Consider the following 22607-nt stretch of genomic DNA (forward strand, 5'->3'; position numbering starts at 1 on the left):
AACAGGCTGGTCTTAGGGGCAGCGGGAAACACGGGTGTCTGGAATGTGTCAGCGCCAAGCAATGCCTGACACAGATGCGAATTTTTCTTTTTCTTTGCAGCGGCTTTACCTAAGCCTCCATTTGCACAGAGCGTTTTCTTTTTCTTTCAATAAAGAAAAAAAGGTACTCAGCTGAACTATGGTTTATGGCAGAAGCTGAAGCTATCACCTTGCTGTCATGTGACATCCAATGAAAGGTAAATCCTTGATGGAAGATGAATTCAGGGGACTCTTGGCCGGGCAGTAGGGGTGGTTCATTTTGACAATGTACACATGGGACTTAAATACATTTTGTTTGTTTATTTTGAATTTATGTCCAGGATTTATGTCCAAGATGGAGATGAAAGTTAAAACTTGAAGGAAGATGAATGCTTGTTCTATGTTAATATTTTTTAAACACAGGGAATAATGCTGTTGACTGTATGTCAACCCAGGAGTACCGACTTCGTTCCTATCTCGAATAGGCAGTGTAAGCAAAGGCCAGCACTATAGGCCAGGAGGCCTTTGCGTGTTGGGTCTTTATGGCAGAAACACAGCAAGGGTTTCAAAAGGAGTGTCCTTGGGAGCCTGCTAAAGTAGAGTTTGTTACTGATGGTCTCTTTGGTGGTTTTGCAAAAGCTCCTTGGATTTACTTTTCTGGCTGCCCATGACAAGCATATGGAACACAGATGGTACACAGAGGCTGGCATGCACACTGAGCTCAGTGCTCAGGGACCTGTCTGTCTTCAGTCATAAGTCCGGGATGCATAACTACCTGGCCCCAAACCTTAGGAGGCGAAATCCATGTCCAGGCAGCCCTTTTTCACTTGCTTAGAAACAGCAGGCTGGAAAAATCACACTTCAGAAACCCCCCTCCCCGCCTCCACAACCCTCCTCCAGCTGCCTCTGAACACCCCTTCCCCTACTCACTATCCCCACATGTCCCCACTTCCACATTCCCCATCCTACCAGTTCCTGCACACCCTGCCACCTCCACACCCCCCATCTTACCAGCTGCCTTTATACCCAGCCATCCCCACCCCGCAAACTACTTTCTTTACACACCAAAACACAAAATCGAGACCACTAGAGTCCAAGACCAGCACTTTAGTCCAGATTTTGAGATTCTCAAGAGAACTTTGACTCTGAAGGGTAAAACCCATCTCAGAACCATTTATCATCTTAAGAGAGTCTCTGAAGGCGCACTTGGCTTCTCTTGTTTAAAGAATGAAATCTTGAGTGGATCCCGACACTGTTTGTACCTCCTAAGTGTGAAGACGCCGTTACTGCCCCTCCCTGATACCCTCACTTGCCTCTGTTAGTACCAACTAACTGTATTTCTTTCATTCTATTCTCACATTGTTTTACTGAGCCAGGATCTATGTTAGTACTTTCCCTGTGTGGCATCATCCTCATGCTTAGTCTTGAGAGTAGACCCTGTCTGAACCTCAGTGAAGATGGACATTCTTTTAGTGGCATGTCTGTGATCACAGAGCACAGATGGTTTGCGAAGCCCAAAGCATATACATCCCCTGAAGCTTCAGATAGACTATGGACTGCCACACCTTGTATACAATCTGTTTTTATTCCAGCATGTGTACGTCTTTTGTAATCTAAATGTCCGTAGTATTTGGTTAAGGTTCTCTTTTAAAAACAAAGTATGATTGACAGGCCCACTACAAAGATTCTTTGGAGTATGAAGTAGATGTTATGCCCAGCATACTTTTAGAAGACAGACATGTAAATATAGAGATAGGAAATATATTATTACACAGTTCAGTTTTGTCAGGAAAGTTTCATGGGATTTTTTTGGAGCGGTCACAGGGGTGCTCCATTCAGCTTCAGGACTATCTTGCTGTAGGAGTGTTCCAAAATGTTCGCTCATGCACCTATTATGCTCTGAATTGAGCTCAGGCAAACACCAGCTTTAGAAGAGAGATTCAAAACCCCTCTTCCAGTAACGCTTGCACTGAGGACGGTCTCCAGGGCAATACGACTGGGTGAAAGACTGAATTTTGCTCCCAATGCCCCTTTCTCAGCTGTGAGTGGGAACTTGACCTCTCTGAAACTCCTATTTGTGTCTCAGAAAGTTAGACTGCGCTACCACACAAAGGTACTGATAACAACCCAAACTGAACGTGCTTCTGAATTTGCATAACACCAGGATGCTGTATAACACAAAGCAATTGATACCAAGGAGGGTGCCAACAGCTGCCTTGGGATGCAGGTACAGTCAAAAGTAAAAGAATCATGCTATTAGCTGAAGAGTGAGTTATTTTCCTTTTCCTTTATAGACTCCTTTCTTATGTTATACTATTCTTATCAAAGTAATGGAAGTGATAGATTATGTAGATAGATAGTCAAGGGGTGCATAGATACTAAAAGACATGGCCCAGTGTTGGTGGCAGGTGGTGGTGGCTCATGCCTTTAATCCCAGCACTTGGGAGGCAGAGGAAGGCTGAGAATCTCTGTGAGTATGATGCCAGTCTGGTCTACAGAGTGAGTTCCAGGACAGCCAGGGCTTTTACATAGAGAAACTCTGTCTCAAAAACAAACAAACAAACAAACAAAAAACCAAAAACAAAAAAATCAAAAACCCAAACCAAACCAACCAACCAACCAACCAAACAGAAAAAAACCCCAAAACCAACCAACCAAAAAAACTAAAAGACACATTGATTATTGATCAATGTGGGCAGAACCACAAGGTGTAGCAGGGATGTGCAGGGCCTGGTGAGCATCTAACAACTGAACCAATGTTCCGCATGCTTTTGTGACACTGACCACTGGTTTCAGGTGTAATGGTTGCAAGGTCATATTTATATATCCCTATTCTCTCTGATTTTCAGTCATTCTTTCATTTTACCCTCAGGAAGGACGGTGTGAAATGCCCTAGGAAACACACTGTCTAAGGCTTAAATTGTGAGCTCCAGGCAATGACAACCTGGGCTTGCTCTCGGCCTATTTACCGCTCTCAGCCTGCAGCGTAATGGCTCTGGCCCTTCCCGCGTATCTGTTTGTGGATGGGGCTGCAGGCAGTGGAGGCAGCGGAGTGGAAATGGCAGAGTTTCAGGACATGGAATCCAACACATTTTCAGCGGATCTAGCTGCTGCTACTCAGAAGGTTTGTGACCAGGGCCAGGTTAGCTCTTTGAGCTTTGGTCTTTGGTCTGTCAGATGAAGCTAATTACCCTTTCTGTAAGGTCAGCAAACAATTTACTCATTTCAACCTCGTCTGATTATTTTTATGTAAACTTGACACAAGACACAGTCATCTGAGAGGAGGGGACATCAATTGGGAAAACGCCTTCATAGGGCTGTAGGAAGGAAGGCCTTTAGAGCTTTCCCTTAATTTGTAGTTGATGTGAGACAGCCCAGCCCACGGTAGGTGGTACCACACTGAGCCGGTGGTCCTATGTCCTATAAGAAAGCAGACTGAGCGAGCCATGAGGAGTAAGCCAGTGAGTGGCCCTCCTCCATGGTCTCTGCATCAGTTCCTGCCTCCAGGTTCCTGCCCTGTTTGAGTTCTTGACTGGGCTTCCCTCAGGATCTGTAAGCCAAATAAACTCTCTCCTCACCAAGTTGCTTTTAGCTGTGGTGTTTCATCATAGCTACAGTAGCTCTAACCAAGAGACAAGCCCAGGTTGTTCAAAGTCATTGTGTGTGTGTATTGTTTAATATAGCTGAAAAGTGTGTCATGTGTCAATTTCCTGAGCCGGAACATGTCACTCTGAACCTAACTCTCCTCCTTCCCTGGAATCTACACTTGCTGTAAGCTAGCAAGATGTTTCTCCTGTGCCCGGGCACATACTCTGCACAGATACCAAGAACCAATGCCCGCCTTTCAGCGAAGTCATGCTCTAGCTGAGGCTTATAGGAGTCAGAGTTATTAATTCTTAGGTTCCCACTGTTTCAGCAGCAAGCACCTCTTCTGAGTCATGCTGTGGGTGGGGCCACTCGTCACAGCAGCAGCCACCCATGCTGGGTATACAGTGGGTACGTTCACACATGCTTTGAGATGTCTAGGAAAAGCTGGCCATACCAGGCCAAGACTCATGAAGAGCAGAATTCAAACATCCCTATAATTGAGATCCCAAATTTTCATTTGGGGCAGTTTGTCTATATGACACCAAGACAAGATAAAGTCACACATTAACCGGGACTTAATTCAGGGGATGATAGTATAAAATTTTATTTATTCATGGGCTTCATTAGTCAAATTCAGTCTCCTACTTACAAATCTAACCCCTCAATGCAGCTGAATGCAGCTTTCTGTGGGTTACTTCATAAGAATGAACCGTCTCTGTTGGTGACACTTGAAAATCAGGTTCAAATGAGGACACGAAAGCTACACACTGAAATAGTTACCGGATTCTCAAAGATTCCCGAATAGAAAGAGGAGCGGCCATCCCTCACCAGGTCAGTGGCTGGCTGACTTAAATATGGCTGGTGACAGGCGGGGGAGAACACAGGTGAAGATCAAAGGCACCCTATTTTCCCTGGCTGTGGGCGTCTGCTTTGAGAAGTGCATGATGGCCCACCACAGGCTGCTGGTGACAACCTCTTGAAATGCCCTTCCAGAACCCTAAGAACCTAGCCCAGGAATGAGAGAGCACATCAGAAAATGATGGAGGCACACCCTTCTTTTAAACTGGCAGCTAGCATCTTCAGGGGTGCTGCCAGAGGTTGCTTACTCTCTTTCTAGGTAAGCACACAGCTTTGTATCCCAGACAGGACCTTACAGGGTTACATTGTATGGGAGCAGCCGCTTTAGCCTTCTAGGACTGGAGAGAGAAGCAGAGATGGGTCTTTTTAAGACCACTCTGGAGAGTGCCCGGCACTGTGTAGTATACAGGTGGACGTCAGTAGTAAGGTGAGTCCAGTCTGTTTTGTGACCAAACTTTGCAGAAGTACCTGAAGGACATAGCGGTCAGAAGTACAGCTCAGGGCAGGATGCAATCTGAGTGTTTAAATGTTAAGTCTGCAACTGCTAACTGTCTGAACAGTTCTTTTCCTCTGTAAAATGGGGACCCTTTAGTACTGAAGACAGCTGGCTGCTGCGAGGCTGAAGTAATGTATTTAGTTGTTCTATTATTGGAAAGTGAAACCTCTCATGGTTCTTATGGCAAAGACGCTGGCTGGTTCTGTTTACTGCTCTGCTCCCCAAACTTAAGTATTGATTGTTTTCCTTCGTAGGGCCGCTGGGCTAAGCACACAGTTGACCCAGCCCGAGCTGATGTCATCAGGATCGCTCCCTTTACAAACCCCAGGTACATTTGCCTACATAGTGCAAGCTTTGGAAGCCACTCCGTCAAGAGGTAGCAGCGACAGGGTTAGAGTGGAGGCAAATGCCTTTCTCCTCGGTGACTTTCTAGATCTAAGTCCCTCAAACTCGGTGGCCTCTTTCCAAGCAGCTATCAAAGCAGCACTCACGACCTCCTGGAAGATGCTGAGACTGAACCTGCATGCGGAGGAAAAGGACACGGAGCCTCCGACCAGGTGACTGGGCAAAGGTGGAGTAAAGGGTTTGGAAAAACCTTAGTAGTTCCTTGGCGTGCGTGGCAAGTGTTCCTACCTTTCTATAATTAGAAAACACAAAAGGCAGCTTCAAATAAAGATGAAGAAAATTCAACAGGAGCGTTTGCATCCTAAGTCCCACTGCCTATCACATGATCAGGTGACTCAGGTACAATAGAAGCATGATAACCCATCCAATGGTTGTTCTCAACTAGCTCCCTTTCAAACCTCAGGATCCTCCTCCACACTTTGACATATAAACCATAGGGCCCTGGTGAGATATCTCGGAGGGGGTGGGGAAGAGAAGGAAAGAATTCAGACATTTTAACCTGTAATCTACTTGCTGTGACATCTATCCTTCTAGAACTTTCCGGAATTCTAGACAACGCCATCACAGCTTTCTTTATAAGGAACAAAGAGCCCCACCCCTATACCTCCTAACTGTAGGGGACAAGTCAGGGCACTTCTAGGGCTGGGAGTGCAGGACAAGACACATCCACACACTTGGACTATGACTGGAGCATTCAATGGACTAGAACATGCCACAGGGCCACAGGACACCAGACCAGAGGAGGAATGGCGGAAGCCCTACAGCCAGTTGCCAGGCAGGAGGAGGGTGTTGCTCACAGCGCAGCAGCCACGGCCATTCCCCAGCACACCAAGCACACTCGAACAGTGAGACATACCACTGGTGGTCCCCGTACCACTGCCTGAGCCAGGTCCGGGGGACGAAACCACAGTCCTGTAGGTGGGTGGTGGTGGGGGAGGTGGAGTTGCTCTCTGTCCCAACCCGCACTCTTTAGGAGAGGAGAGCGTTTCTAAGTAATCATCTTTAATGAAGGTCTGATCAGCGACTTTCTTCTGGACTTCTTCTAAATTGAGCGGAGATGGTACATTGCGAGGACCAGGAGGCCCTGGGGGACCTGCGGAGCCTGGGGGGCCGGGTGGGCCTGGAGCTGGGGAGTCAGCTGGGATGTCTGATGCGGCTGGTGGGGTCACCGCCTTTTCCCTTGGAGTCAACTCTGGAGTAACATGTTCCGGGGATGCATCAGAGAAATGGACCCACTTCTCTTCAGTGTTAACGGCAACGGACTTGGGGGACAGCACCGGACCAAAAATGCTGTCCAGGTCACTGATGGACGGTAGTTTCTCAATTTTGGCCTCTGTGGCTGCCTGGTCATTTCCTGTGGTTAAAGTAGTTGATTTTAAATTTTTATTAACTCTTACTGTTGCTTGTATCGGGCTGGAGGGTGGAGGCGAAGCTTAGCAGGCATACTGTACCGTGTAACGTGCCTCAGTGGGCATTCTTCATGATGCGGAAAGACCTTTACAGAGCTAAGCACTGGAGGGAGAGGGTAGGGACTCACTTCAATAAGCAACTCATATGTCTAGGCTAGCGTTACTCCCATGGAAGGAGACTGCGGTAGTGCATCTCACTCTTGTTTAAAAATCTGAGCACAGTTCTGCTCTCAAGTGGAGCAGCAGCGATCATTTTGAAATGGGAGTATCAGGGTCACTTTAGACTCTGGAAGAAGGGAGGGCGTTCCTGAAAACCTGGGCTGCTGAATACACAAAACACAGCCCGAGACCGGAGCCCTGAAAGTCAGTCCCATCTTTACAGAGCCTCTCCAGTCTAGGATGTCAAACAGAAAGCTTGGTAAAACTAGTGACAGTCTCTGGTAATTGAAAATAGGAAAAAAAAAAAAAGGACATCACATTTAGCTATAGATTTACTCTAAATACACCAGAAACACAAAAAGATTATTAAGAAGATAACCCCACATAAATGTATACAAACACAGCACACTCCATACACAACGCACACAGGGGACACAGCAAGGCATTTGCTACTGTTTAGGCATGTGACGTGGATACCTGTGTAACGGGAGGGAAATCATGAAAGCATCTTTAGAGTTTCTTTTCTCACAAAGCAGAGATTGTTGATGCACTAGTAGCGACTGCAATGTGTTTCTGAAGCATGATACAGAAAATTTTGTTTTGCTTAAATCAGCAGTGAATTCTTTTCTACACATATCAATAATAAGAAAATTAAAAAAACTGTGTCCTTCAGTGAAGTATAAAATATTTGATAATTATGATTTGTAAAATGGTCCTTTTTGGTTTTAAAGCAACAATCAGGTTATTCAAATTATGAACTGCTACCTAAATATCTGGAGGGCACACCCACACCTCACCTTACTTGTAAGTGGCTATAAAAAATGGCTTGATATTTCCATAGTTCTGATTGGAAAGGAGTTCATTTCCAAGGTGGAAAGGCCACAGAGAAATGGGGCAGCTTTTTGCAGGGCTGACAACAATTTATGATTTTGTTGCTTATAGATTTCCTTGCAGCTAATATAATTCATGGCGGTGCAGGGTCTCCAAACAACTGAGCCTGCAAATGCCTTATCAATGATGCTTTCAATGACCCTCTGTTGGGCTTGAGTCAGTATAGATTTCATAAATGACTGGGCCTAACTTTCTGTTTTTCTGGTAAATACCCCGTTCTGCCTCTGTCAACCTCAGTAGGCAGCAGAAACAGCCAGGCCTAAAGCTGCCACAAGGTTCCAAAGGTGATGAAGAGCCACATTCTAGGACTCAGGTTTTAAAAAACATCACTATGACCACTTTGAATTGCTTGTCCATTAAGACCTGGCAGATTATAAATGGCATGAATGTATAGTATTGATTGTAATAGAAAGGAAAAGCTGTGTGTCCGAAATGATAGGCTTAAAATAGTTTTAAAACAGCAACTCCTTGCCATATTTTATAATTATCACCCCAGCCTTTGCAGTGAATTGATTAAGTATTTGAATGACTGCTGGGGGAAATAATCCCCCCAACAGGTTACTGCTCATTCTGGAACCTACTTAAGTTTATATGCCCTAAGCAATCAATCTCAGTTCTACAGACAGCCTACTGGCTCTTGAAAGATATGAGCTGTACTTCGAGACTACTCATTTTCAAGTCATTCAAACGAGAGCCCACAAAGTGAGGGATTGAGTAAATAGTTGACTTTTCATTTTGTGGCTACTTTATAATCAGTGCAGCCCCCATCATATAAAATTACATTTTTTAAAAAACTATACGTCTCTGTGACACCTGGGAGTGTACCTGACGGCAAGTCAGCACAGTAAGTGGCTGTGACATTGAAACCCAACACGAGCACTGTGCATCTCAGCACAGCCTACGTTTCCCAATGCATCAAGGGCATGCTTTCGTCCAAGGCCATGGATCTGTTTGCCACACCATCTCAGAACTGTAAAAACCTAGTTTACCTGTTGCCACTGTTAAGGGGGAGCCTGTTCGAGGTGGGGTGGCTGGTACAGATTTTGGAGGCAGAGGTGGGGGCGCTGCAAAGAGAGAAGCAATAGTGTCAGTGATCGTATTCTTCCTGAATTATACAACAAAAGGAAAAGAAGCATGACTTGGGCTTTTATTCACACATCTAGTCTTGGTTGTGGGCTACATTTTAAAAATTGCACCACCAAGTGTGCTGGCTAATTTTATGTCAACTTGATACAAGCTAGAGACACTGAACAGGAAGGAAGTCATTTGAGAAAATGTTTCTGTAAGATAGACTACAGGCAAGCCTGTAGAGCATTTTCAAAATTAGCGATTGACGTATGACAGCCCAGTCCATTTTGGGTGGGGCCACCCTGAGCTGGTATTCCTTGGTGCTATAAGAAAGCAGGCTGAGCAAGGCATGTGAAGCAAGCCAGCAAGCAGTACTCCTTCATGGTGTCTACATCAGCTCCTGCCTCTAGGTTCCTGCTCTGCTTGAATTCTTGTCTTGGCTTCTCTCAATGGACTGTGGCATGTAAGCCAAATAAACCCTTTGGACCCCAAATTGTCTGTGGTCATAGTGTTTCATCACAGCAAAGACAACTCTAACTAGGACTCCAAGAGACAGAAGCCTTCAGATTCCTCCATCTTATGACCGTAGGAGTTTCACAAAAGGTCAGATAGCAATAAAATCAACATTTTATTTATCCAACAAACATCAAGCCACAGCTAAGTTCAGTTCTTTTACTAGGAGCAAGGGTACCGTGTTGAGAAAACATTGGCTGTGTTCTGGAGGAACAGTGGCTGATCATGAATCCTGCTAACATAGCTCCAGTCCAGGGTGTGACCATGAAAACAGCAATGGTCCTGAGAGGGATACAGGAAGGGGTTTTAAAACTAGTCTGGATGATGTTGCCTATACTGTATCTGGACAGATTTTGCAACACTATGCTTTTAAATCCACAGCATGTGTGGTAGTTGAATGTAATTGGCCACCCCACAATCTCGTGGGGAATAGCATTACTGGGAGGTGTGGCTTCATTAGAGTAGGTGTGGCCTTGTTGGAGGAAGTGTGTCACTGTGGGGGCAGGCTTTGAGGTCTCCTATTTTCAAGATATGCCCAGTGGCCCAGGATCTCAGTCAACTTCCTGTTGCCTTTGGATTAAGATGTAGAGGTTTTTTTTTTTTAACACCATGTCTGCCTGCATGCCACCATCCTTTCAGCTGCCACACTTCCCGCCACAATGATAATGGACTAAACCTCTGTCACTGTAAGCCACCACATTAATGAAATGCTTTTGTTTTCAAGAGTTGCTGTGGTCAAGGTGTCTCTTCACAGCAATAGAAACCCTAAGACAGAACGTCTTAGGATGTCAGAAGTGAAGTGATGGGTTAAAGAATAAACATTCCTGAGAAACATTCTTAGAAAATAAAATCCTAAGATAAAAAGTATTTTGTTCTCTGCCCAAAAATTTGTTCTTATGAATAGGGGTTTTCATTTTATTGAGGAAATTTGGAATTACTATTCCAATAAATAAATTCTATGTTTTCTTTAAATGTATGTTATTTTCTCACCTGCCATGTCTGGTAGATTCAAGAGTTCACACAGTTGTCTTAAGTCCTCCCTCACTGTGAACCTGAGTGCGAACCCATATTTCATAGCCTAAAATCAGAATGAGCCAGGTGGGCCCAAGGCTAGCGAGCTCTGGACACCCCATAAAGAGTGTCTTCCTGAAGTTCCTCACCTCTCCACTCCTATCTCTCTCTCTCTCTCTCTCTCTCACACACACACACACACACACAGACACACACACAGAGGCACATGCACATACACACTCACACATATAATAATATGCCTTCCTATCTTGAAACTCATGGATAAGTAATTCTTTAAAATAATTTTATTTTATATGTTATGTGTATAAGTGTTTGCCTGCATGTATGTGCAACATGCGAATACCCATGACATTGGCGGGAGGGTGTCTCCTAATGCTATGGAGCTGGAGTTACAGATGGTGGTGAGCTGCCATGTGGGTGCTGGAAACCAATCCCAGGTCCTCTCCAAGAGCAGCCAGTGCTCTAAACTACTGACTCATCTCTCCAGCCTCGTAAATTGTTCTTAATCTTAGCTACGAGCTGTTGAAAACTATTCCCCAAGTGGATCCCTTCCCTTTGAAGTTCAGAACCAATAAGAGGTTTCGATTCTAACTCATCACCTCTGTAAAAAAAAAGTTGAGATGATAACCACTAGATATCATAAAATAAATAAAATACCATGAGGACTTACTAAAAAGGTGAATTTCCACTACAACCAGAAAGCAAGTATAACTATAGGATGTTCAGCAGTTAAACAGCAGCTTCATCTATGCTAAGAGGACACATAGCATCTACAGTTTGCCCGAAAGTTCCAACTCTATCTCCATAAACACGACGTTCATTTATTTTCTTGCCACTTAATAGAAAGAATTTTCTAGGAATAATGTGGATAGCTTAGATCTGTATAGAAAGGTGTCCAAAAAAAGAGGCGCTTTTTATTTACTCTTATTATTGACTTTATATTTCAGTCACATGGAGAAGCGCTCGGAACTTCTGTGGTTCAAACTGTTTCTGTAACGCCATTCCAAGTTCAAAGCTTGAAGAAAAGCTGCTGACTCTTACGTGCCCTCCCCGTGTTTGACGAAAATAATTTTACAAAGACTGGATCACATGACCTTATAGTGACAACATTCCCGACACATAGCCTTTGAGCCTTTGGTTCTGAATCCGTTGGGCTAATTACCATTGTCAGTTTTAGACACCAACAGCAAAGCCCTGGCGTTGCTGGGCTGGAGAGAGCATTTGCTGGCGAGTCACAGTGTTTATTTAATAAAAGACCCTTCATGCTCCTTCACTCACCAAATACCTTCTCTTCAAATCCATTCCTCCTGTTAGTACTCCGAGGTGTACCTTCTATGCACTTCTGGCTATGGGCGACTACAGATGGATACTTCATAAATCCATGGGTGACTGGCTTGGCTAACCTAATCAACCCAGCTAGTTCAATGTACCAGAGGCGAAGGATTTCCGAGGCCTTTTAGGACCCTCTCCAGTCGCCTTGGCTGAAACCAGCAACATTGCACACATTTGTCCTTGCAGTGTCTGTCTCTCTGCTAGAGAGCCTGTCTTGCTTCCTAGGTCATCTTTACTGTCTTTGGGTCATTTCTGTCCTGTGTAATCTCAGGCGTTCACAAGACTAGCCGAGTTCCAGCCAGACTTGCTCAGTACTTGTGTTGTGTGGCTGCCCAGTGCTTTCAGCTCAGCTTCTGCTGACTTGTACATAGTCATACGACAGGGATGGATAAACAAAAGATCATGTAAGATGTCAGAAGAGGGGCTGCCTCAAAGCTAACAACACGATTTCATTTTATTTAACCCCAGCTTAGGTCACCTGATCTAGCCTGTGGGATAATAATGTCTCTTTTTAAATTCAAACATTATCTATCCAGGCATTCTAACAGTTACCTAAAATTGTACTGTGCAGACAGAGAGTAAAATGAGTCAGACACATAACTTACTTCCAGTGGGAAACGGTCTTGCTAGCTTCGGAGACTCCATGCTTGGGTTAACTGGTTGGCCTGAACCCCATATCTCAGGTTGATCTAAAAGAACTGGAAACATAAAAACAAATTTTTTTGCAGTGTAAGTTTAAACAGGAATTTAGAACTTTAAAGTTGAGTTTCACTACATGACGGCTATGCCTTGTGTCACCCTAGCAGTTTAATTTGGGAGTGTGCTGAGAACAGAACCAGAGGCACGGTGTGTGGGGATGTAAAGGGGTGTCTGTGTATGTACACGGATCTAAATTAAAGGCGAGCCCACGCTTTCTTCCTAGTTGGTTACCTAAGGGCACTCTGGATGCCACTATACATACTGTCACTATTTCTGTACCATTCAGACATTTTAGGAATTACTTTATGAACGTGTTTTGTTGTTCGTCAGTATATTTAAAGACTTCTATCCATATGCTTCAGTTCTGGAAATGTCTGGATTCTGTGCTGTGGTTCCTATTCTTAAAGATTGTACAATCTCTTAACCCTTCACTCCATCACAGAGAGGAATGATTATTCTAAAGATGCTTGCTGAACATTTTAAGAGAACCAGAAAAATTTAAAAAAATAATCGTTTTATTTAATGTGCATGGGTGTTTTGTCTTCATGTTCCCAAGATACAATTACAGCCATTCACTTGACAGAAGTAACTTCAAAGCCATGTTGTAGACATAGAGTTCCCTACCTTCTGTCTTCTGCTCATCGAAAGCTGATTCTAACGGTGGACCAAAGAGAGGAGCGAGGGCCAGCGTGTCATCTGGAGGCTTCTTGCTAAAACATGCATTTAGGCAGATATATAGAGAGAAGGATCAAAAATGGATGCTCGAAACCATACACAAACTTTCAAATACTTTCCTCGGTTAAATACGCATATGCACTTGTGTACTTAGCCAAACACACATGTGTGCAAGGCTTCTGTTGGGCTTAGAAGGGATCACATGGAGATGCCATGTGAAAAGGCTCATGTCAGGAGACAAGACCTTGAGGTCTAACAGAGGCCTAGGTGCAGTTCCAACAGAAACACAATGGTAAGTCTCTCTACACACAGAAGTGACATATTAGAGATGGCAGTTTATTACAAGGTACCTTTCTGTCACACAAACTCAAAAAACTACACATATTTACTTTTTATGGTTTTGAGACAGCTTCTTATAAAACCCTGGCTATCTTAAAATTCATGATCCTTGTGCCTTTGCCCCCTGTGTGCTGGGTCTACAGGTGTGTGCCAACATGCCTGGCCTAAAAATCTATACTTGTCATTACCTGTGCTGGCTAGTTTTTATGTCAACTTGACAGATGCTGGGGTCATCTGGGAAGAAAGAATCTTAGTTGAGAAAATGTCTGTGTAAGATTGACCTGAAGGCAAGTGTGTTGGGAGCATTTTCTTGACGATTGATGTGAGGGCCCAGACCATTGTGGAAGGTTCCATCCCTAGACTGGTGGTCTTATGTCCAGTAAGGAAGCAGGCTGAGTGAGTCACGAGGAGTAAGCAGGGAGCAGCACTCTCCATGGCTTCTGCTTCAGTTCCTGCCTCCAGGTTCCTACCTCCAGGTTCCTGTCTTGACTTCCTATGATGGTAGACCGTGACCTGAGACTTAAAAACCTTTTCCTCCTTGAGTTGTGTTTGGTCTTGGTATTTTATCATAGGGATAGAAACCCAAACAAGACTTCACCATATTTCTTGTTGTAATTAATGCAGTTCAACAAAAATCAAGCACAGAGCTATTTAACTGGTGCCCAGGAAGTTGTGTTGGAATAAAAAAGTAGCTGGGACGCTCAGTTGCTAATTTTATCTTGCTCCTTCCTACTTAATAAGCTAGTGATGCCCCAACCCAGTGTATCTTAAAGGGTATTGAGGTATCTCATCTTTCCTCCTGACCACATATCTAGATGGATCATTATTATTTTATTGGTTTTTGTTTCCATTCCTTCCAGACCTGACTCCCACCCGGGAGTCTGATGCTTTCTGTGTGCATGTCATGCAGGTGAGGCTTGGAGAGAAAAGGGCAGGAGCAGGTGGAGGATGAGAAAACAGAAAGAATCCACATTTTAAAAAGATGGAACTACCACTTTTGGAAACAGCAACTATTTGTGCAATACTACACTCAAAGAAGCCACTGTGAAACGCAACAGTTTGTGACAGAGGGGGCGAGGAAGAACAAAACAGAAAGTCCCTTGGTTGGGAAGTTGGAATGTATCATGAAAGTATATCCAACTATCTGACTTCTCTTTTTTAGTGCAATAAGATGTATCTCAGCTGAACATTCCAGAAATCAGAAAGCCTCTTCATACATAACTCTAGATCCATGAGTAAGTAAAGCACACATTCTGCCATAGACAAATGTAGGTGTTTACCCAACGTTCCCCTTTGAGCAGCATGTGTGAGAAGGGACAGCAGATTTGGCCTATGCTGTAGATAGATGAACTCACACACATGTTAGGCCCTTCATCCACTGAGGCCTGGAGGATATTTGCTGAATAGATAAGAGTTCACGATGAGTAAAAAGCAACCGGCATCTTCCATGCTCACCTTGTAAGTTCTGGAGTTGGGGTGGAACGCCTGGGTCTTGCGACTTCTTCACCTGACACACAGGACAAAAGACCTTTGTAGGCATATCTTTACCAGTCCCTTCTGGGGTGACACATGAACTATGTGTGGAAACACTTAGAGATTTAAGCCTCATCGATAAGCAACTTAATGTGAAAACTTCAAAACAAACCCTCTCCCCTGGCAGTGCGACAGTCATATAGCTGTCATCTGTGGCAGGATTTCTCTGGCATTTGTAAAACCTCATTACCCAAAGAAAAACCATAAACAAGCCAACAACGGAAGATTTGTATACTGTAGAGTTCAGAGGAACAGCCTACCTTTCTTCAAATGTCCATTGCCTGAATGAGTTCTGGTTCTCAGTTACCATGGGGGATAATAATCCAGGCCATATGCCCATAGTATACCGACCCAGCTGTCAGCATGACCCCCCCCTTTCTTGAAATGGCAAGAAAATGGTGCAACTTTAGGAATTTAGATTTTCCTAGGATACAGTTTATGTGGCAGGAGGGGCATCAGGCCCTATATATGATCACCTATGTCATATTACTTCGGTGGGCTGAGCATTATATATCCAATAATGTAAGAATGGGTAATTTGTCTCTGCCTTTAGTTCCTCCAGGACATGCCTCCTCTCTCCCCACCTCTAGCTACAGTGCGTCTCATCAAACGCATTTGATTACATTAACTTCTAAGCTTAAAGATACAGCAAGAGCTGACAAACACAGGAAGAAAGCACTGGTGCTTTTCTAAAAATAGATTGGTTTGGAGGATTTAAGCATTAATTATTCAGAACCGATACCCTCCATCACAATAAGAAATCTTTGCTGTAAATGTTTTCTTTCGAAGGCCTTACAAATAAACCCCCAGACTGTGCAATTTGAATGCAAATATGTTCCAAGATCCAAGGAACGCTTCCTTCTGTCAAACCATACTCTATGGCTGGGAGCTAAGATATACTTACTGGATAAGTTCCTTTTAATTGCACCCTAGAATTAGAAATAAACACTATAAGGCTTAAGACCACAGATATGTTATGCACATTATGTATTATCTCTGTCATTTCAATTAAACTGAACTCAATGACACCCCAGATTGGGAAAAGGAAATTTGACTCAGAACCACATTGAAGCTGGAACCTGGAGGTGGACACACACACATTAGCTTCTCATGCTCCTCCAAGGTGATGGAGAAGAAGGTGAGTCACCGGAATGAGCAAGCCCCTTACCTGGGTGGCTTTAGTAAGGACACAGATTGATCTCTTACAACTAGGACCCTCTTGAACTCTATTTAGTATGTAAGAATCCACACCTAGTAAATGTTTGGTATTTGAAAATTTTCGAATGTGTGAGTACTGTCTGCCCCTAGTCAGATGGGATCCTGAAATGGTTGGCAGAAACAGTCAGCAGAACAGATAGGATTTAAAGGGTGTAAGTGGGGAGTGTTGATATCTCCTCATGTCCTACCTACAGGAACATTTACACAGGGATCCCAGAGGCTCCAGCCTCCCTTCCCCTCTTCCCCTTTGGTTTCTCCCCCCTGCTGACACCAGGTTGCCCATGAGAAGTCATCTCTTCTCTGCAAGGCCTCTGGAAGAATGCAAACAGCCCTGGCAGGAATGATCTATGCAGGTCACTTCTAGGGCTGGCATCTTTCTTGGTACAAACTTACTCAGATAATAGGAAAAGCAACTCAAAAGTTGTAACTGAAAGTCAGAAGCTGTGGAAGGTTCTGAGCATGAACTCTTCTAGAAAAGCAAGAAGCCAGGAGGGTGGCATCATGAGGCAGGGCATGGCTTGTCTTAGTTGAAAGTGTGGGGGGGCAGTAGTACAAGGAAGGGGTCCAAGAGGCACTCAGTGCCACCCTTTCTCACTGTGGGGCAGGACAGCTGCTGTGCTGTGTTCTCGCCATAGTAATGCTAACAGTGCAGGGCGTGGTCTAGTAATCCGCAGAAGACTGATGGGCTGTACTTCATCTTTCCTAGAACTGGCAAGTGAGAATTTTTTCAGCCCCAGTTTGAATCCATTTATGAGAGAGGAACAGTGTGAGCCAGAGCAGCCCTGGCAGATGTTTCTTGGTGGGTGGCTTTAGTTGCACAGAGTACATCTTCTAGCTTGTTTTGCCTGGAAAAAGGCAATTTGTTTGTTCTTACCCTATGTGCCGGATAGAGAATGATCACATTATTAGTAATGAAATAAATACGCTGACTCCAATCTGCTTCGCTCATTGTGGGAGTTTGGGTATAGGAGATATATAGACAGATGACAGAGAACGGCTTGTTAAAGCAGAGATGAAATGTTTTCCTGGGCTGTGGGCTCTCAGTCATGAGAACTATTTTAAGGCATGCAGGAAGAGACACAGGGATGCAAGCAACTACTGGATTCCAAGATTCATGAGCTGATTGAGGGAACAGGGCTCCACTTTGAACTGTGAGAACTGCAAATGGAGCAGACAGAAGACACCAGAGCCTAAATCGAAGCCCTTTAGACCTAGTTACACTGCTCACTTTACTAAAATCATAATATCCGAGGAAGCGAGAACACCTCTTCGGTATCCGCCAAGTACCACACGTGTCCCTTCCTTCCACACACAGTTATCACCGGAAGGCAGCAAGGAAGTCCCTGTAGCAGTATCACATATACCTCAGGAATGGGTGAGGTAAGTGCAAGCCAGACAGGAAAACTTGCTTTGCTTGGAAATGGGAAAGAGCAAAACAATCACAAAGGAATAGATTCAAGCGGCCCACAGTAACAAGCCAGCCCAACAGGAAAGAGGCTCTCCTTGTCAGCTGAGTGTGTAGCCCAGCCCTTGAGGACCTGAGGCTGCAACATGACAAGTGGGGCTGAGGTGCTGTCACTACAGGGCCCACATCCAGGAAGGAAGCCCATTATTTGAAGCCTCAAGTGACCTTGTTTTCATTCCATTAATTATTGCTGAATACATATATATATATATATATGTGTGTGTGTGTGTGTGTACATACATGCATATATATATGTATACACATATATGCATGCACATATATAGAGTAGTGAATTATTTGTCATTTTGAATTAATGCATTTGTTCCTCATGAGTTGTCACAATCTGAGAAATCACCTGACAGTTGGGTCAGAATCATCATACTCTGGTTGGCCGTCTCTGGAGAGGTTATCTCCCAGTTTAAATAGAAAATCAGCAGCTTGTCGCTTGGGTGGGGTGGTATTGGCCTCAAGTGGTAATGATTATTGATTGGCACAAGCTTAGAAACATTTCAAAGAGCTTTGTGCGCTCTCTCTCTCTCTCTCTCTCTCTCTCTCTCTCTCCTGCCTTAGACTCTCCCTAGTGCGCGGATTAAAGGCACACACCAGCACGGCAGCCATACCCTCTCGAAGGGACTGATTAGGTAGATGCCATTATCCAAACAGCCAAGAGACTTCTGTAACACTTGAAATTCCTCAGATTCTCTGACCCGAGGAAACCAATTCCCTTTGGAGAATGTGGACTACCAGGATGAATAGCTTGTCAAAGCTGTCTAAAGCGACAGGATTTAGAACGATGGAACAGCCTGAGAGTGCCCCTCCCTTTCTCAGGTGAATTTTGAGGATGAATCAGTGTGTACTGACCAATGTAAGTTATGGAACAAGGGTGTATTTTGAATTTGGGCTTAAAAGTGCTGTTGTTTAAAAATACCTCTCTTCAGTTTCATTAATATCTACATTTATATCATTTTATTATCTTAAACTTATTACCTTATTTTAAAATTATGTTTGCGTGTCTCTGCGGGTTTGTGTATGTGAGTTTAGGTACCTGCAGCGTCAAGAAAAGGGCAGATTTCTTGGGGTTGGAGCTAAAGGAAGCTATGAGCTGCCCAGTGTGTGTTTTGGGACCCTAACTCAAGTTCTTTATGTGCTCTTAACCATTGAGCCATCTCTCTAACTCTACATTATTATTATTGTTAATTATTATTATTCCTGAAGGCATTTCTCCTCCTCCTCCTCTTCATCATCATCATCACCATCATCACTTTGCTGTTAACTTTGTGTTAACCGCACTTTGGTCCTTGGACACACACACAACCCCCTTTGTCATATGACAGATACACACTATGCAGCATTAATTCAGTGACAGAGAAATGCTCTGATAATTCCAAGCTATGCCTTCCTGTTTAGATAGAAGCTTCCGACCAGTGAACCCAGTTCAACTGCTGCTTGGATACTGGGTGACTGATGATCACGGTAATGGGAAACCAGCCTTGCTACCTCCCTTTCTCTACATGTGTTTAAGGTTTAAAATACTGAGAGTTCTTACCGGACTGCGCCTCTGTGGTCAGCAAAAAGGAAGAGAGAACAGACACCTAGTCAGAGAACGATGGATCAGTCAACAGGCGTGGGTAACAAAAGGCTTCAAAACAGCTACCAAATTACCAAATCACCAGGTCAGAGCAAGGCAGGTAGGTGCCTGAGTAGGGCTCACAAAGCCCCAGAAGACTTGGGGGAACTCCAGAGAGAGACATATATACAGCTTTGCTAATGGGGTGGAGCTTAATGTATTTGCCCGTAAGAACAAGGCAGGAATGCATAGAATCCGTATTGGTGACTTATTATAATGTCTTGTTAAAGACAGTTTTCCTCCGGAATATTTGGGGAGGGGACTTCTAGGCTATGTAGATAGTATGTAGATAGTATGTAGATAGTCTGGACACGTCTGTTTCCTTGGACAACAGCATGCACCAGCACCATCGATGCCATGGGTTACCAGTAGTAGAAACCACCCTTTGGATTTTTCTCTTCATTGTTCTCAGGATGTACATTTCAGGGGGGTAGTTGTTGTTTTTTGAACCTGACTTTGGTGATTTGGGCAACCTTCTTGTGGATGGCCCCTGGTAAACACACATGGAAACTGTGAAACCGCCTGACAAGAATAAACACTTGTGGACCAGACGATAACGGGGGATACACCATGCAGACACGACTTCTTTCTTTCCTTCCCCAGCCTTGGCCACAGCTGACATCAGTGTGTCCCAATAGTCTCCTTTGGGATCTTTCGGCTGTACCAGAAAGGACACAGATGTAGGAGGTGAAGGAGCTATGCAAAGTTACTTTTAAGACTCCTTAGAAAATAGAAGCTTCCTTGGTAGACTCTAGGAGCTCAAATACAGGGACAGGCAGTGGTCAGGCAAAGTTAAACTGATTGTGGGAACAAAAGCTTGCAGTCTTTCTGTTTGGGAGGCCACCAGGAACATTTAGTTCAAAGTGAGATCTGAGACCCAGTTAGTGAGTCAGCAGAATTGGGAACAGGTTTTAGATCTCTGCTTCCGTGGTGTCAAGAATGACACTGTTGGAAGACTCCTGAAGGGAGTCGTGGCTGAGGCAGGGGCTATCGTCCAGATGTGGCCATTTCCAGGACTAGGCTTGTAAGAAGGCCTCTAGACGCACGCTAGTCAACATGACCCCAAGTTTAGACTTTATTAATTGTGGGTACCACTACATGTTCACTCAACCTTTTTTATAAACCTGTCTTTGTGTGGATGCAACTTTAGTATTAGAACAACAGTATGTATCTTTGAGCTGACATTATCATACTGTTTTAAGAAAAAAAATAATCACTTTTATATGACTGTTTGGGCCACATTATTGTGTAGTGACCAGATGAAAATTATTTAAATAGGGAAATAGGGAGGTTACGTGACAAAAATTCGAAATACTATAAATAAGGCAGTGTAAGTGGCATACTTGCCCAATATGAGATTATGATATATCATGCAAAATAAAATGTAGACTGCAGTCAGACAGAGGCAGACCGTTGAACTTAAGACTTGCTCTACTTAAAATTAAAACACTTTCAAAATATTACCAAATGTATTAAACCACTCAAATTAAGTCATATTTTAATTTTCTATGAGTTTAAAAAAATCCATATTTTAGGAATTAGCTCATGCTTATATTTTTCTAGTAAAGGGCAAACTCCTGTGGTAACATTTTAAAAACTTGATTTGCAAATTTTTTTTTCAACAAGGACTAGCCATTCAAATTCACGCAGTTGCAGGCTTATTAACAAGAACCCAAAAGGCGCGAAGCTGTGCCAAGCACAGATGCAGCCGACCTTGAGTCTGTGAATAAGAGCTCCTGAAACCTTTAGAAGCAAGAGAGTCCTAGAAGTCAAGTGGAGTGGAATTATGCATATTACCACTCTTAAAGATGTCTGCAGGACAGAAAGGTCAGCAAAGTCATTATCAGCTGGGGTAGGGGATGGGGCCTTCACCTATTAATTTCCTATATGAGGCCCTCGATGCAATCGGTTCATTGTAAAAGAAAAATTATTTTATCCTATTCTCTGTCTTTTCTGCTCCAGTTTCAAACACCACTGAGCATTCTGTTTGTGTTTTAAGAATTACAGAATTTTCGTCAAAGGTGGATGAAGATGAATTTAGGATCTGGAGCTGGTCTTTTCCAGGAGTGGAGACACCTGTCTAGATGCTCTCAGGGTAGGAAGAGGTCACTGGTACATCAAGCTCTGCCGCACTGGACCTACAGTGTGAGGAGGGGGCCTCATTGCTGCCTCTCTTTAGAGAGGAATGAATAACTCGATTTTTTAAAAAGTGAATTAATTGGTCTAGTTTTTAAATATGGGCAAAAATTATAACTGCACAACAACAGCAACAACAACAAAAACAAAAACAAAACACCCATTCAGGTGTGCAGAGCCCGCAGGTGGCTAATGCGTCCCTGATTGCAGGCATCTGTATCACACAGAGTGACTTCTCATTAATGAATCATTAATTATTTAAACCTCTTGGTCATCTGATGTGTCCTAGAGAAGGCTCTGAAGATCAATTTTATTTTCTCTTTGAGATAATTCTTACTTTGTTCCTTGAAGATTTTTTTTTTGAGGTCAGCACTGATATTTGTAATCTTCTGTCTCTACCTTATCACCACTGTGACTACATGGGAATTCAACTACACCTGGATTTTTAAATTTTTTTTATGTGAGCTCTGGGGATCTAACTGAGGTCCTTGTGTTGGTAAGCAAGCACTTTACCAAGTGAGCCCTGTCCCCAGTCCTGGCGTGGTACAGGCTTTTCTAGGAATTAGAATGTATCAACAGTAAGTAGTTACTATGATCATGGCCAACAGACTGACGGGCTTTTAAATGAGTTAGAGTAAGGATAAAGTGCTCGGCAGGCCTCTGTTTTCCTCACCCTTGTTAGGTGTCAATATTTCAGCTGGTTCTTGTGAACCACAAGGTCAGCTCTACCAGCTAGTTGCTGAATCCAGTTAGACGATCTTCTGCAACCCCACTTGGGAGATGAAGCAAAGACCCTGCTAGTAACCCCGGTTTCATTCACAGCGGAGCTGGCTAAGGCATCTGAGTTACACAATATCTCAGAAACACAGTGAAAGAGAAAACACAAGTAACCTCGCTGTAAGGACAGAAACATTGCCTCCTAGGAGAGCCAACGAGGACTGGAGAGTTTTGAAATGCCACCGGCAGATCTTAATGAGAATCGGCCAACTTTGCTTAGCTCAGAGGACAATGTAGGGTCCAGGAGACTGTACGTAAGGAAGGACTCCCGAGAGCTCCGGCACTGTGATGTACACAGCCCACCTCATGACTGTCGCCTCACGTATGTTCACAGAGGCTCAGTTGAACAGCAACAGAATGCATTCTTAT

At 43.8% G+C, this 22607-nt stretch overlaps 1 protein-coding gene across 32 annotated transcripts in view; it reads right to left on the reverse strand.

Moving 5' to 3' along the window:
• Sgip1 (SH3GL interacting endocytic adaptor 1) overlaps positions 1-22607 on the reverse strand; it is a 197482-nt gene that overhangs the window by 43811 nt on the left and 131064 nt on the right. For 19 of the 32 annotated variants that reach the window (XM_087904780.1, XM_087904783.1, XM_087904782.1 and 16 more), the window contains 6 exons: positions 15920-15944; positions 14938-14989; positions 13093-13178; positions 12375-12467; positions 8814-8888; positions 6222-6719 (listed from right to left, as the gene is read on the reverse strand). In XM_087904780.1, the coding sequence (XP_087760906.1) occupies positions 6222-6719; positions 8814-8888; positions 12375-12467; positions 13093-13178; positions 14938-14989; positions 15920-15944 (829 nt within the window). The remainder of the gene's footprint in view (positions 1-6221; positions 6720-8813; positions 8889-12374; positions 12468-13092; positions 13179-14937; positions 14990-15919; positions 15945-22607) is intronic. The other 13 variants (XM_087904790.1, XM_085686326.2, XM_087904792.1 and 10 more) reach the window with 2 other exon arrangements.

The sequence above is a fragment of the Myodes glareolus genome, chromosome 3 (assembly GCF_982192425.1).
Source record: "Myodes glareolus chromosome 3, mMyoGla1.1, whole genome shotgun sequence".
Taxonomy (NCBI): domain Eukaryota; kingdom Metazoa; phylum Chordata; class Mammalia; order Rodentia; family Cricetidae; genus Myodes; species Myodes glareolus.